This window comes from Girardinichthys multiradiatus, chromosome 12, assembly GCF_021462225.1.
Source record: "Girardinichthys multiradiatus isolate DD_20200921_A chromosome 12, DD_fGirMul_XY1, whole genome shotgun sequence".
Taxonomy (NCBI): Eukaryota; Metazoa; Chordata; class Actinopteri; order Cyprinodontiformes; family Goodeidae; genus Girardinichthys; species Girardinichthys multiradiatus.
The window spans coordinates 46,107,414-46,129,121 of NC_061805.1; the positions used below are offsets into that span (position 1 = coordinate 46,107,414).

General features: G+C 37.6%; 1 protein-coding gene across 1 annotated transcript; it reads right to left on the reverse strand.

Moving 5' to 3' along the window:
* Window positions 1-798: 798 nt before the first annotated feature.
* On the reverse strand, window positions 799-21,483 carry fbp2 (fructose-1,6-bisphosphatase 2). Its single transcript, XM_047381976.1, has 7 exons — window positions 21,194-21,483; window positions 16,197-16,359; window positions 13,148-13,240; window positions 12,334-12,474; window positions 10,432-10,569; window positions 5,299-5,418; window positions 799-1,355 (listed from the first exon to the last, which is right to left on the reverse strand). Exons 1-7 carry the CDS (start codon window positions 21,364-21,366, stop codon window positions 1,170-1,172), a joined length of 1,014 nt encoding a protein of 337 aa, XP_047237932.1. The 5' UTR covers window positions 21,367-21,483; the 3' UTR covers window positions 799-1,169.
* Between the last annotated feature and the right edge of the window lie 225 nt (window positions 21,484-21,708).

The following is a 21,708-nucleotide window of genomic DNA, read 5'->3' on the forward strand; positions in this document are numbered from 1 at the left end:
CTTAATTCTGATTGGATATTCTGATTGGATAGTGGACCACTCTTTCGTGAAGAAGTGTAGGAGAGCATTTAAATGATCTGGTCTTCTGGCACTGATCAGACTTTTCATCGCCCCTGGCAATGAAGCAACCCAGCAGCATGACCACCACCTCCATCCTTGAAAGTAGGTATGGAGTTCATGGTTTAAAAGACTATTTCGTGTTTAAATAAAAAGAAAACGTTCATAAGCACCAAATTAATATGACATGACAACAGGTTTCAGTAGGAGGTTTTGTTGAACAGTACCAGACAGGGAAGCAATGAGGGGCGTGATTGTGCAGCTTCTTCAGTGCATTCTGGGAACTTTCAAACTGACATTAAGTGGCAGCACATCATCTTAAGTGAATGCAGAATGATAGTTTGGAGATTCAGGAAGGACAAGGCCAAAAGCAACACAGACATATTTAACCATCCTAAAAATATTCTGCCAGTCTTAAGGAAACGGTATCAAAATATCCATCTTGTCATTATTCAGTGACGGAGTTGTTGATTTTATCGCTATTTCCTAACCGAAAGCACATCTGTCTACTTCCATTGGGGTTAAGACCACCAAAAGTTGCCCCGTCCCTCTAAATGCAGGTTTTTCATCTGTGTAATTTTACACATAAATATCCTGGCACAGCTGAAACCAGATATTTAACCGTTTTTTCTCTCTCTGTCTGACATTAAATCAAATTAAACTTGTCCTGTTTTATGTCAGTAATACCTAAAGGATTTCTTATTGTCTAATGACACAGTGATAAAAGAGATATTTTGTAGATATTTTTTTATAGAGTTTATTTAAATATTTGGTTTAAGCTCTATCTGCACAGAAAAAATACATGTAGTCTTTGCTTTTTTGATTACATGGATTTATTTTCTGTTGAGAACATTGTTTTGGGATTGGCTCATGAACGCAGCAACTCAAAGTTTTTACTATTAAGTATTTGTGTTTCTTAATATTTAACCAGGAAAAAGCCACTGAAATTTAAATTCTCATTTATAAGGGTGTCCTGGATGAAAGCTCAATCTATAAAAACTCAATTTATTTTTATCGCAAAAATAGGAAATATTTTAGGTGATAACAAAATATCTTTGTTGAGTAAAAACTTTATATCAGACATATCATTTATAAAAATTCAGCTGCAGTTTTTATGAGAACTTCTTAACAAACGACAGGTATTCGTTGACGTCATCTGGCGAGCCGACCACGAAGGGTACTCGCTGGTGGAGAGCTTCGGGCTGAACATCCAGAATCCTCTGGGTGCCGGTGGTGGCGAGGCCGCCCGCCTGCTCGATGAGGAAGGCGATGGGGTTGCATTCGTACAGCAGCCGCAGCTATGAGAGAACAATTTAAAAAACATGTTACTAATATTAATTGGTGTGGTTCGTCTCCTCTGACATCTTCAGAGTGCTCTTGGTTCTGATGGTGGTGACTTCTGAGCATAGTTTGACAATTTTATTTGCCAAAAACCAGATATCACCCAAGCAGCTGCTAAGGGCCCCCACACCAGCAGGGGGCCCTCAAGAGCACTAATAATTGCAGAAGATGGGTTTATAGATTTACCAAGATGAGGTCAGTGTCATTCTGTTTGATCATTTTCATCCTCTGCTTTGCCAGAATTAACTTTGACAACAGCAATTAAATTTTCTCACGTTTTTAAATATGTTAAAAGCTTTTCAAAGTGCAGTACATCATCTGACTTGAGTTATGAGATTTAAGTGACAAAATGTTGTTTATACAGTCAACCCATGTGTACTATTTTCTAATTTTATTACTTTCTGGTCATTATAATAATCACAAAATCCACTGTATGTGTCATCGTCATCTCATTTTTAGATGTTTTTTTAGAGACGCAGAGAAACAAATATGCTTGTCCAGGAAATCGGAAGATTTTTTTAGCTCTAGAGGCCTTGGGGAAGAGTCCAAAATTTGATCTTTTCAGTGAACACATCCTACCTAAGCTATCAGGCGATGGTGACAACAACTCCCTTCAGTGTGGATGTTGTTACTGGGGGAAGATGGGTCTGTTAGCTATTGTCACTGTAAACACAAAATGGTAAAAGAAGTTATCTAAAAGGAAATATTTTCTCCAGAGGTCCATCGGAGGTTGATTCAGACTGAGAGTTACTCTTCTATTCTGTACTTTTGTGTTTTGTATTGTTCTGATCCAAATAGCTAAGTTACAATATCCTGTAGTTAATTAAACAGAGTCAAAAAGTATAGGACAGAGAAAGCATTCTGATGAAAATTTGTTACAGTCCACAGGAAGAGTTGTTACTTTGCTGTTTGCTAAAAATATTTAGGAAAGATGCGCCTACTCTAAGTTTGGTTTCATTTCCCTTTCAGCGCTGTTAGAAGCTAACTCTGGACTAACTGTGAACGTTTTTTTGTTTGTTTCCATACATCATATTTAACCATATTCAGATTTTATTGAAAACATCTCGACACTCAGCAGGGAGGAAAACTTAAATTTTGCAATGTTATAACTTATCCAAACCAAAAGACTTTCATCCAAATCTTAACCACCAGACGCCAGACGCTTAGGATCTTCTTCAGTTTTCCTGATTGTTGAGATGATCATAAAGCTTCGTAAGATACACAGGGCTGGCCCAACATCGTATAGGGCCTTAAGTAGAAATTACTTTGGCCTCCCTCTCCCCATTAAGAACATCTCCACCACTGACTGCCTTTCAATACAGATTTGGTGGAATCTGGAAGAGGGGGCCAAGTTTAATTGGCTGATCTTAAAATGAATCCCAGATAATTGGTTATTTTTTGCTGTTATACGTATTTGTGAACAAACTGAACTCAAACACAAAGAAAAGAGTTAACCTGTAGCATCAGATTTTAACTATGGTAACACAACAATCATACAATGAAGATTATTCTTTGCACGTTTTAAGCAATTTTTTAAAGAATAAAAATCTTTTACATTTAAGGCCCTAAGCAGCGTCTGAAGATACAGTATGTAAGGATCAACAAGTCACGACAGGATTATCTTTAGAGTTGATCTCCAACATAAATAAACCTTATATCTATGGAGGAAAAACAGCTCCAGCCTCGGGTTACACAACCGCTACAACAGACGGTTAAACGTCAGTTTCTGCCAGGCGATGAACGGCAAGTATGAATATTTACTTTCATTCTTCAAAGCTAACTAACTGTGGCTTTGTTTTCACAGAAAGAGACTGTTTGACCCATTCAGACCTGATTCCAGATACTGCAGAGCAGGGGTGTACAAACTTTTTCTCACACAGGCCAAAATCGTCAAGTCAAAAATGCTCCTGGACCAAAAAAAGTATATTTGTAAAAGCTAAAATCACATGAAATTGTGATGTGATTTTTTTTTTTTACCTACTCAGCAATAAACTAAGCTGCTATATTTTCATTAAACAAACAAAGCACTCTGAATTTTTGTAGGAAATTGATGTGTAGATCATTGTAGAAAACTTGTCTACAAACAAATGTAGTCTATTTAGTTAATACCTGAGGTCAGCAACCTTTACAACCCCAGGACACATTTAAAATTAAATAGCTTGTTTTTATTATGCCTATTATAGGAACCTTGTTTAGATTTTTAAATTAAAGAACAACAAAATTACTCTTATTTTTAGGTTTAAAACATTTTCTTTAATGGGACATTCATTTTTTATAGAAAATGATGTCAAAACGCAAGTAGTTTGCAAACCTACTGACAAAGAAAATTACTTAAAAAATAATATTTCTTACACTATTAGTGTCAGTCTTTGTGGAAATCTTATGCATATATTGCATGAAAACACATAGGGAAAACTGCTAAAGCCGTCAGGATCTGGGTTATGTTTGTGCTTGCCACATGTGTTTTGTTTCAGACTGTGTTGGAGCTCTCAGGTGTGCTGGTTTGACAGGTGCGACTTGTTCCACTGAATACTAGGAGGAGTACTTAAGCAGGAGGCTGCCAGCACTTCAATGCGAGAGTGTTTTGCCACCAGTGGTACAAACTCGAGCCACACTCTAAGTCTAGGCTTCGTTCTTCGACTAACTTTGTTTTTGCTCTTCTGCAGATTTTGAAAGCCTATGCTTTAGACCTATGTCACTGAGTTTCTGATTTCGTTTCTGGAAGTTATTCTGGATGATCAACCCTATCCTCGTTTTGAGGATTCCTATCCTGTCATCTGCCTTTGTTTGGATTCGCACCAAGCTGGCAGCTTCCTGTCCTCCATCTCCTGAGCCAAGCCACAAGTGTACCCTGCCCACCCTCCAACGTAAACCACCGCACATTGAACTCGTTTCTTTGTTCCGAGCTCACACAGAACAGCACCAAGTGAACTCTCTACAGATATCCCTGCTTAAGACCTGGATCCTGAGTCTCAGTAAGCCAATCTCAGATTCATGATAATTATTTGTTCTTAGGTTCGTCTTATCTTCTGTTACCCGTACTCATCCATTCTCTTCACTCCTCTCCCTACAGTGAGATTTTCGTTCCTGATTACATCACTAATAAAACAGTCTATATTTTACTTCCTCCTCCTGGGTGTTCTCTCTATTTCAAACATAATGACAAAAGCTTGTTTTTTTTTTTTTAAATGACCTTTACATTTTAAAACATTCAGTTCAGTTCTTTGGCATTTTTGCCCAAAGGTATTTGGAGCCACATACAGCTACAGAACCGCAGGTTGCAGATCACTGGTCTATACCAATAGGAACAGGATTTGGGTTCCTCTTTCATTGAAAATGTTTTCTGTGTTTAAATGTTTAAGTTTAATAAATTAATTAAATGCAGATGTGGGTGCACAGAAGGTTGCTTTTGAGTAAAGGTCACTGGAAAGATGTGGTCCTATTTACTGTGAAATTAAAAAGCGTGGTTATTAAAAGACCAATACTTTGTGTTGTACCTAACATTTTTCATTGTGAGAAGATTTTAATTTGTTAATTTTGCCCTAATAAGATTCAGTTCCGTTCACAACAATCACCTAGAGGCACTTTATTTACAATTTAAAAATAAAAAGTCGCCGCCCAAGTTCGCATCATTCATGAATTGCAGTCGAAGGGCACAGAAAATCAGTCTAGGGGTCGCAAATGGTTACTGACACCAGGAAACCATTTCTATTAGATATCAGCCTAGATTTTGTATAATGTTCTTGTTCTGATCTGCTTTTTGGCTTTAAAACTAATGTTTTGGGGATAACAGAAATTCAAAAGTATTTTAACCCATGTAGATGTAAGACTTCATTTAAAAGCTCAATAACCCTATAGATTGGAGGGGAAACTTCTTTGAGGTAGTAAATCCAAGATTACCTTTCCTTTTGGGCTCTTCTCGTTTGCAGGATACATGAAGATCCCTCCGTAGGCGATGGTGCGGTGAACATCTGAGACCATGGAGCCCACATAACGGGCCCCATATGGGGAGCTGCCATCCTGCAGGATGGAGAGGCAGGCAATTCTATTAGTATTATATTTGTGTGTGTGTTCTTGTAGTTGCCGCTGAGTGAGAACCAGTTTTTGTGTTTCACCAGCAAAGTGAAGATCGTTTGTTGCAAAGTGAGGACATTTTCATGGTCCTCACTGGTAAAGAGATTACAATGCAAAAGAGAACTTTTTTTTTAATGATTTATCATACAGTGGAAATTGTTCAGTAAAAACACTGCATTTGATCAAAATGTACATAAAGCCATAAAGTGCTTTAGCAGCTTTTATGACACTGAATGCACTAAAAAAGACTTTCAGCTTGGACAATGTTCTCACTTAAAATAATTAATGATGATGTACTGTATGTAGGAGGACTTCTAAAAACTCCCTACCTGCAGAAATCAAACCAAACTCAAACTGACATTATTTTACATTCAGATTAAAGGTGTTTCTCAACCATATAATCACTACCATTTTATATTCAATTCAAAGCTTTTTGTATTTTATTTTTTCATTTTATATTGTTTGAACTTAATTTGTGTTATATTTTTACTCCACTTTGTGTTTGCATTTTAAGCTTTATATCATATTTTTATTTTTAAGTAGCCATAAGCATAACTAGGGAGGTGTTGTGAATTAGCTCAGGCTATAAAAGTGTAGCGTATTTGTACCACACTTGTCTCTAAAACCCCTAAATTGGGTACAAATAAGTTGAAACATTTAATGTGTTTACTACTTAAAATAGCAAAACACCTGATTAACAGAGCATTTTAATTTACTTGTGAATTTTCCCAGATAAGATTTGTACATTTATGACATGTAATAAAACATTGTCTCCTTGTGTTTGTCAGCTTCCATTGATAAAGAGTTTTATCATGAAATGTTATTTCAAACCTTTTGTCTTTAGAGAAAACATGTGACCTTTGGTTTTGATCTTTAAGGCACCGCTTTACACTTAATACTCCAGTAGCTGTTTTTCTTTTAGGTTTGAGTTATTTTGCTGTGACCTACAGTAAAGGATCTGTGTTAATCATAAAGTATAATCGATAACCAGCAGATCTGCGACTTAGGAAACCTGTGAGCTGGGTCAGAGACCACCTGCAGCAACTCTGGGACGCACATGAAGCAAACAGACTCCTTCACGATCAGAGTTTCCACAGACTGAAAGTTTTGCAGCTACGCAACAAAAAACAAAATCCTGCAGCGGGACGTGGAATCTGGCAGTTGCCCGTTCATGTTTGGAGTCAGTTGCTCGCTGACTCACCTCCCACTCATCACATGGGAGGCTGCATGCACAGTATTACTCAATGCAGACACTAATGTACTCATAAACACACACTTCAAGGAAAAAAATGAGACCCATAAAGATGTGAAATAAAAGAAAAACAAGCTTAATGTAGAGGTAATGGAGTGTGAGTGTTTTTCAAGGATAAATTTGTTTGAAAAACCCAAATGTGTCCAGTATTGTGTCACTAAAAGGTGAACAAAGTTTAAAATAAATCTTATGTCTCTACACATAATGTTCATAAACGGATTTTTTGTTGTGAATTTCTTTAGACAAAACTTGTGAATCTCCTTGTTTATCAGCCTGTGTGGCTCTTGTAATCTGTAGCAAATATTCTCCAAGTACTTTTCAACAAAAAAAGGAAGCAGTTTGAGAACAGAAGGTAAAATGCTGTGAAAAATCATTCGGTTTAATCCCCTGCGGCAACTGAGGCATGTGTACGTTACTTTCCAACCTTGTGATTGGTCATACTGCAGTGTGTAAGGCTGCAGTCACCTTCTGCTGTATCATTGGTATGATCATGAGTGTCCAAGGATGAAACTGTGGCACAACGCTTTCCTTTTATGTAGGGTTAAACCCTTTACAAAAATGTACTTCTGTAAAGTAAAAAAACTCCAAAGCAAGAAGCAGCAAAAACCTAAACGCAGCTAAAATTTTAAAAACTGAAGAAATTTGTCCAAATTATCAAATTTTTGTTTCATACAACCAAGGAATAGTGGTGGACTCATGCTGAACATAAGCAATGACGAAGACAATTGTCACACTGCTGTGGATTAAAATGCTTTTTTCTGATCTTTTTGCCATTTTTTTTTGGGTCAAACTCAAAACTGAACTAAACTGGGCCAAGTCTGACAGCAAAAACATACATTAATGCAAAAAAACTAAATACACACTTGTTTTTTTTCCTGGGTTTTAAAAGGGAAAACAGGACCCAGGGGCTGCTAATTAAAACAGTTGATTAAATGATCATAACCAATGTCAACACCTCTACAAAAGCAAGAGATTAATAAAGTTTGCTGCACAAAAGTGTGTGTTATCACAATGCCAAGTCGGAAAGGCAAAAGCAACCCTAATACAGCTGTGCAAAAACAATGTGTACTAACCTGAATGAACTGAAGTAACTTGGAAAAAGACAGTGAGTCCTCCAGAATGGTGTTTGAGACATACGGTCAGACAGAGAACAAACACTAGAACATATCGCTACTAAAGATGGTTCTACACAGGGGCATCTCCAGAAAGTTCTGGAAAGGGTAGTCAGTAAGGGGGCATTAATAATCTTGGGGTGGCACACCGAACTCAAATACAAAATGGAACTTCAACAGGTCTATCGAAGTATGTTGCTATGGTGGAACTTTAAAATTAGTTCCAACTTAACTTAAGAAAATCCTTTTTAGTATTTTTTAAATCACTCAACAGCCCGTGAGTTTATGTTTTGAAGTATCAACATGGCATAAAACTGCTTATTTGATACATTAGATAATTCTTTATTAACCAGTGACTAACATAGTGTCCATGATTTTAAAATACTGCAATTCAACTACGTTTTAACCTAAATGGGAGATTTTGGCCAAGAGTAAGTAGCCAAAAACCATATCTAAAAACAGCTTTTGCCAATCAATGTAGGCTCAAAATGTAAAGTGCACAGTATTTGTGCTACTCAGCACTTTTGTGTACAAAAAATAAACCCCTAAATGAGATGAAAAGCAGTTAAAACGTTAAATTAACTTTTTTGTGTAGTATTAAAAATATAAACGCATGTGATTTCTGTAGCATTTTAATTTACTTGCGAATTTTCCCAGACAAAACCTATTATCGTATTTAAAAATTGTCTTCTTGTGTTTGTCAGCCTGCTTGCAGCTTCGGTTGATTAAAAGCTTTATTTCAAACCTTCTGTTTTTTACCAACTGTTTGGCATTCAAAAATGGGAATTACAACAAATAAAAGACATTTTAATTAATATAAATAAATAACTGTTGCATAACACTGAATCTTTCTCTTGCTGTTTTAAACTTGGGCTTAAAAATTATTATGCTAATAACAGAATATATATTACAGCCCAGTAAAGTGATATGGGCGTCCATTGAAAGAGCGTGTTTTTTTTTTTACTCTGACTGTACAGGAGTTACCGGATGATGTGTCACAGGTCTGAAGAAATAGAAAATCAAAAAAAATATATATATATGAAGGTTTAAGCTTTTCCACACGGTAAATCATCAGTGATGAGAGAGATGCTGATGACCAAACAGACTCTGTCTTCATGTTTGTAACTGTGTTAAAGGAGTGCTTGTCAGGGTTCGACATTTTGGGACTCTGTGTTGGTTTTGTGTTTGTTTATTCCTTCAGTTATTTTGATGTTAGTTTTGTTCTCCCTCCTGCCTCCTACTGTTTGCAGTTCTCTCTCCCCTCGCTCATAGTTCCTTTATTTGTTGTTCTTTTCTTATTTATCACTTAGAATGGTTTTCTCTTTATTATGATTATTATTATAGTTCTCTAGTTTAAGTCTCTATTCTTCCAGTCCCTCCTGATAGGTTAGTTTTAGTTATTGTTTACATTTTGGTTTGTATGTATTCTAGTCCTCACGTTCTCTGCTTCCTTTCCAGTTATTTCAGTCAGTGTTGGTTTAGGTTTGTTTACTGTATTGTTTATTAGTCCTTTCTCCCATGGGTTAGTTTTGTATTAGTTTCACCTGCCCTTCAGTCTCCCTGTTTGCTTCGTCACACCTGTCCCTAGTTCTTTTGATTGCCTGTCTATTGTTACTCTCTCATGTCTCTGTATATTAGTTGGTCTGTGTTCTTAGTTCCTTGCTGGTTCCTCTCGTTCGCTACCCCTGTTCATGCTCAGTTTTGCTACGTTACAGAACTGTGTACACATGTAAGTTTTTGGCTCGACTCATGTTTGTACCTGCTGTGATTTATGTTACGTTTTGGAGACCTTTGATTAAAGAGAAGCCTTCCTCTCATCATGCTGCTGCCAAGCTCTTATCTGCACTTTGGTCCGATCCAAACCCAGACCCTGACAGTGCTGACTGTGCATGAGTGGAGATCAGAGTTTCCTGGCTGCAGTATCCTGAGGAACAGCAGGTTTCCTGCAGTGAGCATGTTGCCATCCTGCAGCTGAGCTGACTGCGCCGCCAAACGACACGCTGCTGCATCAGCTGATCATCACATGTTATGGTCAGGTTGTAATCTCTTTTCGCTTGGTTTTGGCTTGTGGCATCTGTCTGCATAAAGCAACTTTCACATTCAGCACAACGTGTGCACAATGTGTGTCTGTTCATTGATAAATGAGTTCCTGTCCTGTTTTATGTTATGTCTAATGGCTAAGTTTAGTTTTGTCTGTTTGAGCCAGAGCACAAATATATTTAGATACACTGAAATGTATAAAAAAGTATAATTGTTACACAGAAAAATGTTATTAATTTTAGTTTGTCATGCCCCCATGAGTCCTTTTTCGGCATGTTTCTGCAGTCAGCTTCCTGCAAACTCATTCACGCAGATCAAGTGCTTTGTCAGGACTCACATGATGCGTGTTTTTTTGTAAAATCATGCCTCAGGACCAAGTTTTATTTCTGAACCAGCAAAACGAAATACATCAGTGTGTCAGCAAGTCTTCCTTCCACTTCACAGCTTCATTCACATGAATCAGATTTACAGTTATAGATGTATTAATCTCACATTTCTGGCTTTGAGGGACTCACGGGATTCTGTTAGATGTAGATTTAAGTGAAAAGTTCTCACCTCAGGGTGCTTCTTGTGTTTGAGGTATTCATTGATGGAGGGATGGAAGTACTTGGCGTAGCCCTCGTTCAGACTGTAGATCTTTCCCTTCTGCTTGATCCTCACATTCCTCTCAATTAGGATGAATTCACCGATTGCCTTTTGGAGAAGAATAAAACATTTAGTTGTCACATTCCCAGAAGAAAAAGGGTAAATTTACTGAAATGTTTATAAAACAGGGTAGATAGAGTTGAATTTTGAGTTTAACGCACAAACAAACACATCCAATGCAGCTGTAAATCAGTAAATTTAGCTGTGCGGTTTCTATTTCTTGTTATATTCAAATCTGGAGAATGCAGAAAATAAGAAAGTACTTCTGTGCGTGAAAATGAAAAGAAAGAAAAAGGTCCTGCATACAGCGCCTCCCGAAAACATACATTTATTCTTATGTAACAACTGCAAACCACAATGTATTTTATTAGGAAAGGAAATAAAACATGGTTTTAAAATCATTTACATTTATCTATATGTGGCCTTTATTTTCAGACCCATGTAGGGATACAACCCAATAAAGCCCAGTACAACAAACTGCCTTCAAAAGTCACCCAATAAATAGAAAATTAGTAAATACAGTCTAAATGGACTGAAAATGAGACTTTGGCATCTGTAAACTAAGACCGAAGAAGATGAAGAGTAACACAGGACAGGTGTAGTTATTAGAAAACCTGGACCTGGAGTGAGGCGACAACAGAAAGTAAAAAAAGGACAATTAGAAAAAGCAGGTAAGAAGATGATCATAGCAAAACAAATCAGAAGCAATGCCATTTACTGATGTTCAGATGAGTAAATAGATTGTTTACAAAATAAATAAGTGATTAAGAGGGAGAAACAACTAATGAAAATTAACACTTAAGCTGCTTTCACAATGTTGCTGGTGTACTGAGGGTCTAAACATCAGGAAATAAGAAGGATTTGGTGGGACATCAAGTTCTCTCATGTCTTTAAAGTATGTGTGTTGCTTTTCATGTGCTCCCATTCTGAATAGTGCAGATATATTAGGATCAAGGATGTGGAATTCACTGTGTTCTGCTGCGTCAGAATGGGGTATGTTACTGTTGCCGTGACCTTACTGTCTCGTTTTATTCCTTTTCTTCATATTTAAGTATCGACTGACCTTCTGGTAAATACCTATCAGTGTTCTATGAGTGCCCCCAAGTGGTCAGACAATTAATAGCCAAATTAATCAGAAAGTAGGTCATGCTATCAGTTTCAATTTCACTTTCCGCACATGCGTGAACGTTCACCAGTGTAGACAGTGTCTGCATAGTATGCAAAAGATTGAATAATGCTATCATTGAGTTACTGCTGTGATAAATTAGTAGCAGTTGTGTAACTGTTTCAGCAGTAATTTGCAATTAATAGTATTTGAGAGCAGCGGTTGTTGAAAATGTTGTTGAATTTTTAACATATCCTAGAAAAGCTGTGGCAGCCTGACTTATCTGGTGAAAACATTATGTTTGCTACAGTGTCAAACGTAAGGTGTAGTAAGGTGATGACAGAGCTTTATGTTCCTAAGGTATCGTGTTTTCCTAGACCATTGAAAGGACAGGCTGATACGCAATAGTGTGACAGGGATATTGAGCCTTTAGATGGAAAAGAAAAGGAAACTTGGCAAGGACATTCTGAAAGCAAAGTCAGATTTGTAGAATTTGCCTATCCAATCTTCCAACAGACTGGATAGACTATTTTGAAGCAAATTTGTTGCAAATATTTGCAGTTGGGGTTCAAAAGTGACCCAAACATTGTCTATGGAAATGTGTATTACCTCTGGTTAAGACATAACGTCAGGAGGCAACAGTCTGTGTTCACAGCAATAACAGGGAGAGATGTCAGATTCAAAGGGAAATCTGAGGGAGGACTTACTGGATCAAGCATGAAGAAGTTGAGGCCGGCGCCGGTACTGAGGGCCACGAGGGTGGCGCTGCCGTACAGAGCATAGCCAGCACACACAATGTTGTTTCCCTGCTGCAGGGCGTCCTGATCTGCGGGCTCCCCTTCTGATATCTGCACATCACAACAGCGGACAAGAATAGAAAAAAACGTAAAAGGTTGCTCACTGAGAGCTGTTTATAATGTTTGGGTTTCCAAAAAGATTCACAACTTTTAATAAAATTTATCAGTTAACAACAGTTGATTGAAAAATGTTTCCTTTTTATTCATTTAGACATGTGAAATTTTTGCTTTTATGTTTTCTATGTTGGATTGTTTTTTGAAATACTTCTGTTTAAAATTGAAATGCATCAACCTTGGGGTTTTTACTGTTTTGGATAACTTTTACCTGTTTTTACACCTCTATTTATATAACTGGGAAAACATAAAATATTTAATTTACAGTATATGCTAAATATTTAAATGTCCCACTGATTTAATCTTAAATGAATAATAATATTAGTATTTAATAAAAAATAAACCAAACCCTTGATTATTTTATTTCTATTTATTTATTCAATAACATATTTTTGTCTCGATCAAGGTAAAACAGACAGACTGCACCACAATACCTGCTGCACCGGTTAAAACTGTGATCACCTGTCCTGATTAATTGTGCAATACCTCCCTCTTGTGACTGTAGTATGTTACTGCAGTCAAGATTAAAAACTTGCAGTTTATTTTTGAGGACTCAATTAATTTCAGTTAACGACTTACCTTTGTACGTATTTGCAGAGGGGAGACTCACCCGTTTGTAGATGGCGAATATGGTTCCAATCGAGGCCAGGCAGTCAATGTTACTGGACCCATCCAGAGGGTCAAAGCAGACCACATACTTTCCCTGAGTTCAAATAAAGTAGGACAAAAAGGTCAGAATCTGGATTATTATATTACATCCCAGGAATATACAGCCCTTCCGATAGGTTTTCAGACACCGGGGTCTTCTGGGGGGAAATGTGCTGAACATCACCAAAGTTAAGCATCCAGAAGATAACCAGATATCTGAACCACCCTCAACATACAGAATAATCAGAATCAGCTTTATTGGCCAAGACTGTGTGGGGTCTGCAGTGATGTTAGCAGCCCTTTTCCTGACCCTAGACCTGTACAAGTCCTGGATGGTGGGAGGGTCAGCCCTGATGATCCTCTCCGCAAACCTGATTGTTCGCTGGAATCTGGACCTGTCCTGTTTTATGGCTGAGCCAAACCACACAGTAATGGATGAGCACAGGACAGACTGAGTAATACCCATGTGGAAGATGACCCAGGACAAACAGCCTGGGATGCTAATTTCAGCCACTTGTGTCCACGATCTAGTTGTTGTGGTCATGATCCATATCTCATGACCAAAGGTTAGGAATGGAATGTAGATGGACCAGCAATTCAACAGTTTTGTCTTTCAGCTCAGCATTTTCTTCATCGTGACAGACCACACATCAGCGCCCTCATTAATGCAGATGAAACAACACTTCATCGCTCCATTCCCCCGCTTCCTCCACCAGGATCCTGAAACTTCATTGCTTTGAGGTCACCCTTTGCAGCAAACATCACACATTCAGTTTGACTAACGAGGGTTTACAAATCCTGTGTCCTAACTTCAAAAATGTTGTTGATTTCCAATTAAAAATACTTTTTATTTAAGGCCTTTCAAAATAAAAATATTAAAAAAACACACTGAAATTCACTATTTAAATAAATTCTTAAATATACCAGATAAAATGTCAGTTTTATGTGATAAGATTATAGATCCACAACATAGGGAAACATAGGGAAACATTTTCACCACCAGAGCAAACAAACAAACATTGACTCATGCAGCATTAAGAAGTCATTCCATACAAATGTTACTTTGACATGATTAGGAAACATTAAATATGTTACAAGGGAACTCAAACTAATCTAAAGAGAAGACTCCGACATAAAAACAACTGCGGTATTTCCTCCTTAAACGTTTGTTCTTTTTTGATTTTTGGTATTGTCAAATGTTTCAAATCATTAAACAAATTTTAATATTGGACAAAGATAACACTGGTAAAATCAAAATACAGTTTTCAAATGATTATTTCATTTATTGATCCAAACCAACATGGTGCTATAAGAAAATGTAGTTGCCTCAGAACCTGGAAACTGGTCATGCCACCATTGGCAGCAAGAACGTCTATTAAATGTTAGTAATAACTGGAAATTAGTCTTTTACATCACAGTGAAGGTATTTTAGCCCACTTGTCTTTGCTGAATTGTTTAAATTCAGCCTCATTGCAGGATTTTTCAAGTATAAACAGCCTTTTTAAGTTTATAAAGCATCCAAATCAGGTTTGATTATAGACTTTGACTAGTCCACTCCAAAACCTTCTTTTTTAGAGGGGTTTGCCAGTGTGCTTTAGCTTCTGTTGCATAACCTAAGTGGGCTTAAGCTTAACCTCACAGACTGACGGCATGAAAATGTCCTTTAGCATTTCCTGCTAGAGAGCAGAAGTCCTGGTTCCACAAATTTGAACAAGTCGTACTGACCGACCACAAATCTGGACCTGAATGTCTTAAGCTAAATCTTTTGTGGGCATACATCAGATTTACTAAAAATGTTCTCATCATTTATCTTGTATAGCTGCATTTAAAACAAACAAACAATAAGAGTTACTTCACTGAATTGTCTCATTGGAACCAATGAATATCTTCAGAATAGTTTTCATTTTTATTGACCAACATTTTTCTAACCCTGATACTGTCATGTGAAAAAATTAGGATCACATTTTTTTGTCTTTAGAACAGAGAGTAATTTAATTTCACTTCAACAAAATTAACCATGTTTTATTCTATAAACAACAAATTAAACAAAATGTTTTGTAGCAGAGGAAAAGTTAGGACACCCTACCTTCTATTAGCTAGTGTTAACTCCTTTGGTAAAATACTGTATAACTTTATTGAGACACGTCCTATAGATCGCTACCATCTCAACATCAGTCTGAGGAAAATTTGTCCAACTCCTCACTTTCAGCTGTGAGATGTTTCAGGGGTATCTTGCATGCACAGCCTGTTTCAAGTCACCCCACAGCATCTCAGAAAGACCAAGATCTGGGCTTTGACTAGGCACAGGACTTTCCAATTCTTAATTCTCAGCCAGTCCCTGGTGGATTTACTGGCATGTTTTGGGTCATTGTCCTGTTGCAGGGTCCAGTTCTGCTTCAGCTTTAAGCTTCTCACAGGTAGTCTCACATTTTCCTCAAACATCCTCTGATTCACAGTAGAATTCAAGATGGACTCTATGATGGTGAGCTGCCCAGGTTCTGCTGCAGCAAAGCATGACACTTCCACCTCTATGCTTCACAGCAGATATGCTGCTCTTTTTCTTGAGTGCTGAATTAGTTTATTTAAATATGTCCTCTGTTCTGGCGTCAAAACAAAATTATTTCGGAATTATTTCTCTTTCTCTTCGTTCTCTGCTTTTCTTTTAGAAGTCAACGGTTTCTTCCTTGGAGACTTCCCATGAATATTAAACTTGTGTTTTCTCTCTTGAAAATGCCGCGAAATGTCTTCTCATCGTGTGCACTTGATGTGTGTGACGTGTGTGTGTGTGTCATTTCCTTTGCAACTTTAAACTTAATTTACAGAAACATGTTTAAGGTTTTTACGTTTTATGTTTATTTATATATGAATGTCTTAGTGTTGGAGATTTGACATTATTTATCCATATGTTTAATTATGTTAAAAAACACACCTGCTTTTTTAGGGGGTCCCACTGTTTACATGACTGTATTATATAGCTTTTAAATGTTGAACGCCTGAATAGCATCAGTTACCCTTTTATCCTTGGGAGTAATGATGAGCTCCTTGTTCTCCTCAGACACCATGCAGCAGGTGCTGTAGGACGACTGCAGCATGTTGATGACCAGGTCGTTGGACAGCACGTCCAGCTTCTTCACGTCGTCTCCCGTCACATTCACGGAGCCCACCATGCCCTGCCTGAACACACCAAACCAGCAGGCCTCAGTCACACAACACAGATGATTAAGAGACAACCTTCTCGTGTGTAAGTAAGACTATTTCACAGGACAACAAACAAACAATCCTGTAACTTTTAAAGTAGATATTTCTCTTAAGGAATCCTTCGGGCTTTTCTTTGGACATTGACAGGTTTGCGTTTTCTCTCAGGTCAATCTAATAATATCAGTCCAGTGTTTGACAGCAACAGAAGAGGTATTAAAACTACCTGCAGAAAATGAATAGTGTCTGAAGTCACAAAGAAGCAGGAAAAACACAGAAAAGGGCCGCCAGTAGCTGAGATGTGTTATCCTTCAGTTAATGGGAAGTTTTCTGTTTGGGAATCACCGTGTTGATGCTAAAACTACTAATTTCTCACAGTCGTACTTTGTTGTCTTTTGTATTTTTCATTAATTTCACTAAAAACATGTAAAGTAACCCTGCTTCTGTGAAAAAGTGCTACAAACTGATTCACTCCAGTTCATCTGATTTTGTGATTATCAGAAGCAGTATTCTACAAAGACGGCTGTTTCATTAAGGGTTCAGTATGCAATGAGTTTTTGGTTGCTGATCGATGCTGGGAATTGTTTTGTCCTTCTGTTATCCTCACTACAGCATTTATTACTTTGGACTGCAGTATGTTGGGCAAAAATCTTTCCGTAACATATGTGGCTGGTATTTCTGGTTCTGCATTAGCCTGGTTTTCCTCCTATTCAAAAGACAGGAGTTTCTCAGTGAAAGCTATTGACTGCTCTTCTGTGAAAGCCTCTTTAACCTCCGAGGTTCCCCAAGGTTTAATACTAGGTCCAATACTTGGCCTTTATCTACAGCGTTTTCGACAGGAAATGGACAGAGAGAAAAGGAGAGAAGACATACAGCAAAGGTCCTGAAGTCAGGAATTAAATCCTAGATGTCTACTTTGAGGCCTCTGTAAATAGGGCGGCACTCATTCTATATTGATAAAGGATTGACTGCTTTTTTATTACCTTACTCTAAATTCTACTAAAACAGCTATAATAATTTTAAAATTCATTTTTTAGTATTTGTACCAACATATGAAGCAGTGAAGGATCTGGCAGCATCATATTTGTCCAGTCTTCTGACTGAGTTTCTTGATCTTTTCATTCTCAAAATCCGAATTTGTTAGTTGCTCCCAGCACATAACTGAGAACTAAAGGAGATCATGCTTTTCACAGAGGCCGTGGAACAACCTGCTTTTAGACTTGCATTTGGTTCAATACAATACACCTTTATTTGTAAAGCACTTTAAAAAAAACAACACCACTGACCAAAGTGCTGTAACACCTAAAATAAAACACAAGCGATAAAAACATAAAATTCCAAAACAATAAAACCAAATAAACACAATCAGTGCAACATAACACTTGAGACCATAAAACAATAAAAAACAAAAGCAAACATGTCAAAGTGAGAAAAAAATTGTTTTAAGAGATGATTTAAAAACAGGAAGTGAGTCAGCCTGTCTGATCTGCAAAGGTAGGTGGTTCCACAGACTGGGGGCAGCGTATGAATATGCTTGGTCACCTTTTGACCTCCTGTTTGACTTCGAGGCCACCAACACTGACTGATCTGCCGACCTGAGAGAGCAGGAGGGAACATACGACTGGAGCAGGTCAGACTGATACTGTGAGATGAGACGATGCAGACATTTAAAAATAAATAGTCATAAAGCCTCTTCCTGGAGTTTCTTATCAAACTCTTAGCATTTTTTTATATTTATCTTTATATTTTCCTTTTGGTATTTCATGCTATTTAGTTTTTTATGTTTCTTTTTGATTTTATTGTGTCCTGTGATTATGACTTTTGTAAGCTGTTAAAAGTGATTTCTAAAATAAATCATTACTTTACTACGTGAAATAAATGGCTTTTTCTACACTTAAGTGATTCTAACGCTGATTGCGTCTTTATAAAATCATCAGCTGGGAGCAACTGCACAAAATGTCACAAATTTTAAAAGTACTTTATGCAGCCTGGAGAAACACCGGTTTAGAGCACTGTTAAAAGGCACAAAAAAATCTATAATTGGAAGCAAAATACAACCAAATCCACACTTTTCAATAGAAAAAAATAAAGGGGACTGCATAAAACTGGAAGTGGTGCTGTATTTTTATTACCATCATACCTCTGAGGTAATTTAATCTTGAATGTCTGCACCATGTTAAACATTTGTGTCATGCTGACCCCATGAACACCCTCTAAAACTCCTGAAAGACTTCCACTACTGTCCTGCAAACCTGGCAAGTCTCCAGAAGTACCCAAACAAAGAAGGGGTTATTGCGTCAACTTTCAGCAACTCAGAACATTGCCCAATTTTTCTGTTTTGTCTGCTGCTAGAAATTGCCCTGCCGGGGGTGTGTAATGTTTTATCTCTCCAAGATAAGATAGCTAAAACGAATCATAACCAAACCGAGCTCCACGTCCTGCTCACAGTGAAGCAGCACGATCTTGACTCGACAGCGATGGTGAACTTAAAGCACTGTTCCACAGTGGTACAACAGGATTGCTTTACAAATGTTAAACTTATAACCAGGTGGACAATCTGAGGCCTTCAGTCACTTCAGCCATAACTCCTGAATCTACTCTGGGAGTGAAATAAAATGTCACACTTCTCCCCTCAAAAGAAACCCTATGATCTCTGTCACTCCAGTTGTACCGATAGCCTTAACCTTATGACACTGAGGTCGGTATCCAGTTCACAGCCTCCGATTCGGCAGCAGAAAAAAAGCCAGTTTTACAGCTTTTTTAAGCAACTGAACTTAGTTTAAGGTGGTCTATATGCCAAGCAAGAAGCTCAACTGGACATTTTATGGCAGTAATCGGTGTTCACAGACATTTTTATGGTTTTACAATAAACAAACTGCATTTTAATCAATGTATTCACAGTGCAGGATAATTGATTGTCCAAATTTGACCAGTCTAAGTATTATGGTTTTTGAATTGTGGTTGTTATAAGGTGGTCTAGATGTCACAAAAAGGAGCTCAAGTTGACTGTTTTAAAATATTATAAAATAAAATAAAGATTTCCCAAAGCAATCCCTCCGTTTTATAGATCTCCAATTCACTTTAACATAATTACAACCATGACACTTGTCAAGTTGCAGTTTCTGAACAGGGTCTGTTCAAGGATATTAAATAAAGCATTGAGAAAGGCAGAGTTTTCTGACAAATAAAGCAGCCACAAATCTCAAACGGTGTGTTAAAGACTCTGTCTGATGTGTAGGATAATCGGGTCCAGATTAAACTGTTTGAAGTATTGTGTTTTCTCAACTGGACCAAATCAAAGATGGGCTAAATGGCAAATCAGCACTAAAATTTCCATATTTTTAGAATTGTCACAAAAAGCTTTCAGAAATCCAAAAGTGGGTTTGAAATAAATTCTACCCATACTAGAACCAGTGTAAGTATTCTGGTTTTTGAATGGGAACAAACCCAATTTGGTCTGGATGCAACAAAGCAATCACAAAGGCTCTTATTTTGAGGATTTTGCTTTTACTGTTGGTGTAAAGGTTTTACAAATCTGTGTTTTAAGTATTTTCTTCTCAGTGTAAAATGAAGCACTCCAGATTTGACCAGTTTAAGTATTGTGTTTTCTTCAACTGGACCAGTGTTCTCAATGGATTGGTACAAAGATCTGAACATCTTAAGTGTTCTGAGCCTGTTCAAATGGGGCCTAGTTATCAAAATGTCATTGTTTGGATTTTCTTTCACAAATGTAATAAAGGTTTCATTAATTCCAGATTGTGTTGTTTTTTTTGTATTATTCACCATTTCTGTTTCTTTTCATCAAAAACTTGGTTTCAATCAATCTCTGTTCATTGTAGGATTATCCAGTCAAGGTTAAACAGTCGGGATTAAAAAAAAAAAAACTAGAAAGTCTAGTATTTTAATGTGTATTTGCTATTCTGACCAACATTAGACCACTTTTGAATTCATGCAGTTTGAAAACAACAAACCTCCTGGACTCTTAAACATACAATTTGGGATGTTTTATTCCATTTTAAGTTTGAAAAAGGTCATTTTAAATGCTTCTTTAACATCTAGGCCCAAATGTAATACTTAGAAAATCTTTAAAACAAAGGTATTGCTTTGGGAAGCTCTTATTCTAGTTGCAATAATTTAGAAATGTCTCTTTTTGTGCCACTGAGATCACCTTTAAATGTTTTTTTGTCATCATGTAAAGCACTTGCAATTGTCTTGTTGTTAGAATCTCCTATAAAAATAAACTTGTCTTGTCTTACAGAAGGCCAGGCTTATAACCTGTATTCCTTAGACTAGCAGGACCAGTACATTTAGTCTAGCCTTTATATCAAACTGGTTCCAGAAGTTTTCAGCTTTGGACTCAGAAAATACCAGGGAATGAGACTAAAGACCCAGAAAATCAGTTTACAAGCATTTCAACTAAACCATTGAACAGAAGTCCAAAGATAACACAAATGGCAATTCTACATTTCATAGATTTACCATTATTATTTTATTATTTTGGTTAATTTCTGAAAAGGCTCTCAAGAATCCACACAAGTTGATTCCTGACCCCTTCTTAAGGAACCACTGGAAGATGGGTTGAACTTTGATGACACTCTACACAGAGCATATTAGTTCGGTCGGGAGTTAAGTTGGACCTGGCCCAAGGTGGTACAGAAGCTAAAAAAGAGGTAAAATGTACATTTTCTCAGCATTTCTGATTAAGACCTCAACTTCGTTGCTGACCATCACATGTAGGATGCAGCCAAGACAAGACATGCAAAGATCACCTTAAAAGTTCAGGCATCCCAGTTCTGGAAACCTAAGTACTTACAAGTGGGCCAGGCCCGCCTTACGCACAGCAGAGGAAATGGCTTTGATGGCGGTCAGCATGGCAGTGAGGAGCTGGGTCATCTCCCCGGTGGCTCCTTTAGCCTGTCGACCCGTCTCAATGATGAACCTTGTCAGGGTCCAAACGTCTGTGTCAAAGGCTGACTGGTCCGACATGCTGGGTTCTGGTTCTCCTAGCCTTCCTTGCGGGCAGTAGGTTAGATGTTGAGACTTCAGAGGATGGGCTGCAAGTAAGCCCCCTCACTACCCGCCACGTCCTTTTCATTCCCAGGGCCACGAGGGCGAGCCAGCGGATCTATTTGTGAGAGCAGCCGAGTGGAAGACTGACCGTGTATTTGGAGATGGTGGTGTCAGGTGTCGCCTGCAGAGACATGCACAGTTTAATGCTGCACAAAAACTGGATTTACTTGGTCTGATAGTATTCAACATATTTAAAAACGTATTTAGCAGCACAGGACCAGCACTGTATCCATATTTAAAAGACCAACCTGAGTGTTT

Excerpts from the sequence above, each read along its gene's own strand:
- fbp2 (XM_047381976.1), bottom strand. The coding sequence starts at position 21,366 with ATGTCGGACCAGTCAGCCTTTGACACAGACGTTTGGACCCTGACAAGG. Across the intron at positions 16,360-21,193 it reads AAGGCGGGCCTGGCCCACTT|GCAGGGCATGGTGGGCTCCG; the intron begins GTAAGTACTTAG and ends TGGTGTGTTCAG. Across the intron at positions 13,241-16,196 it reads TTACTCCCAAGGATAAAAGG|GGAAAGTATGTGGTCTGCTT; the intron begins GTAACTGATGCT and ends ATTTGAACTCAG.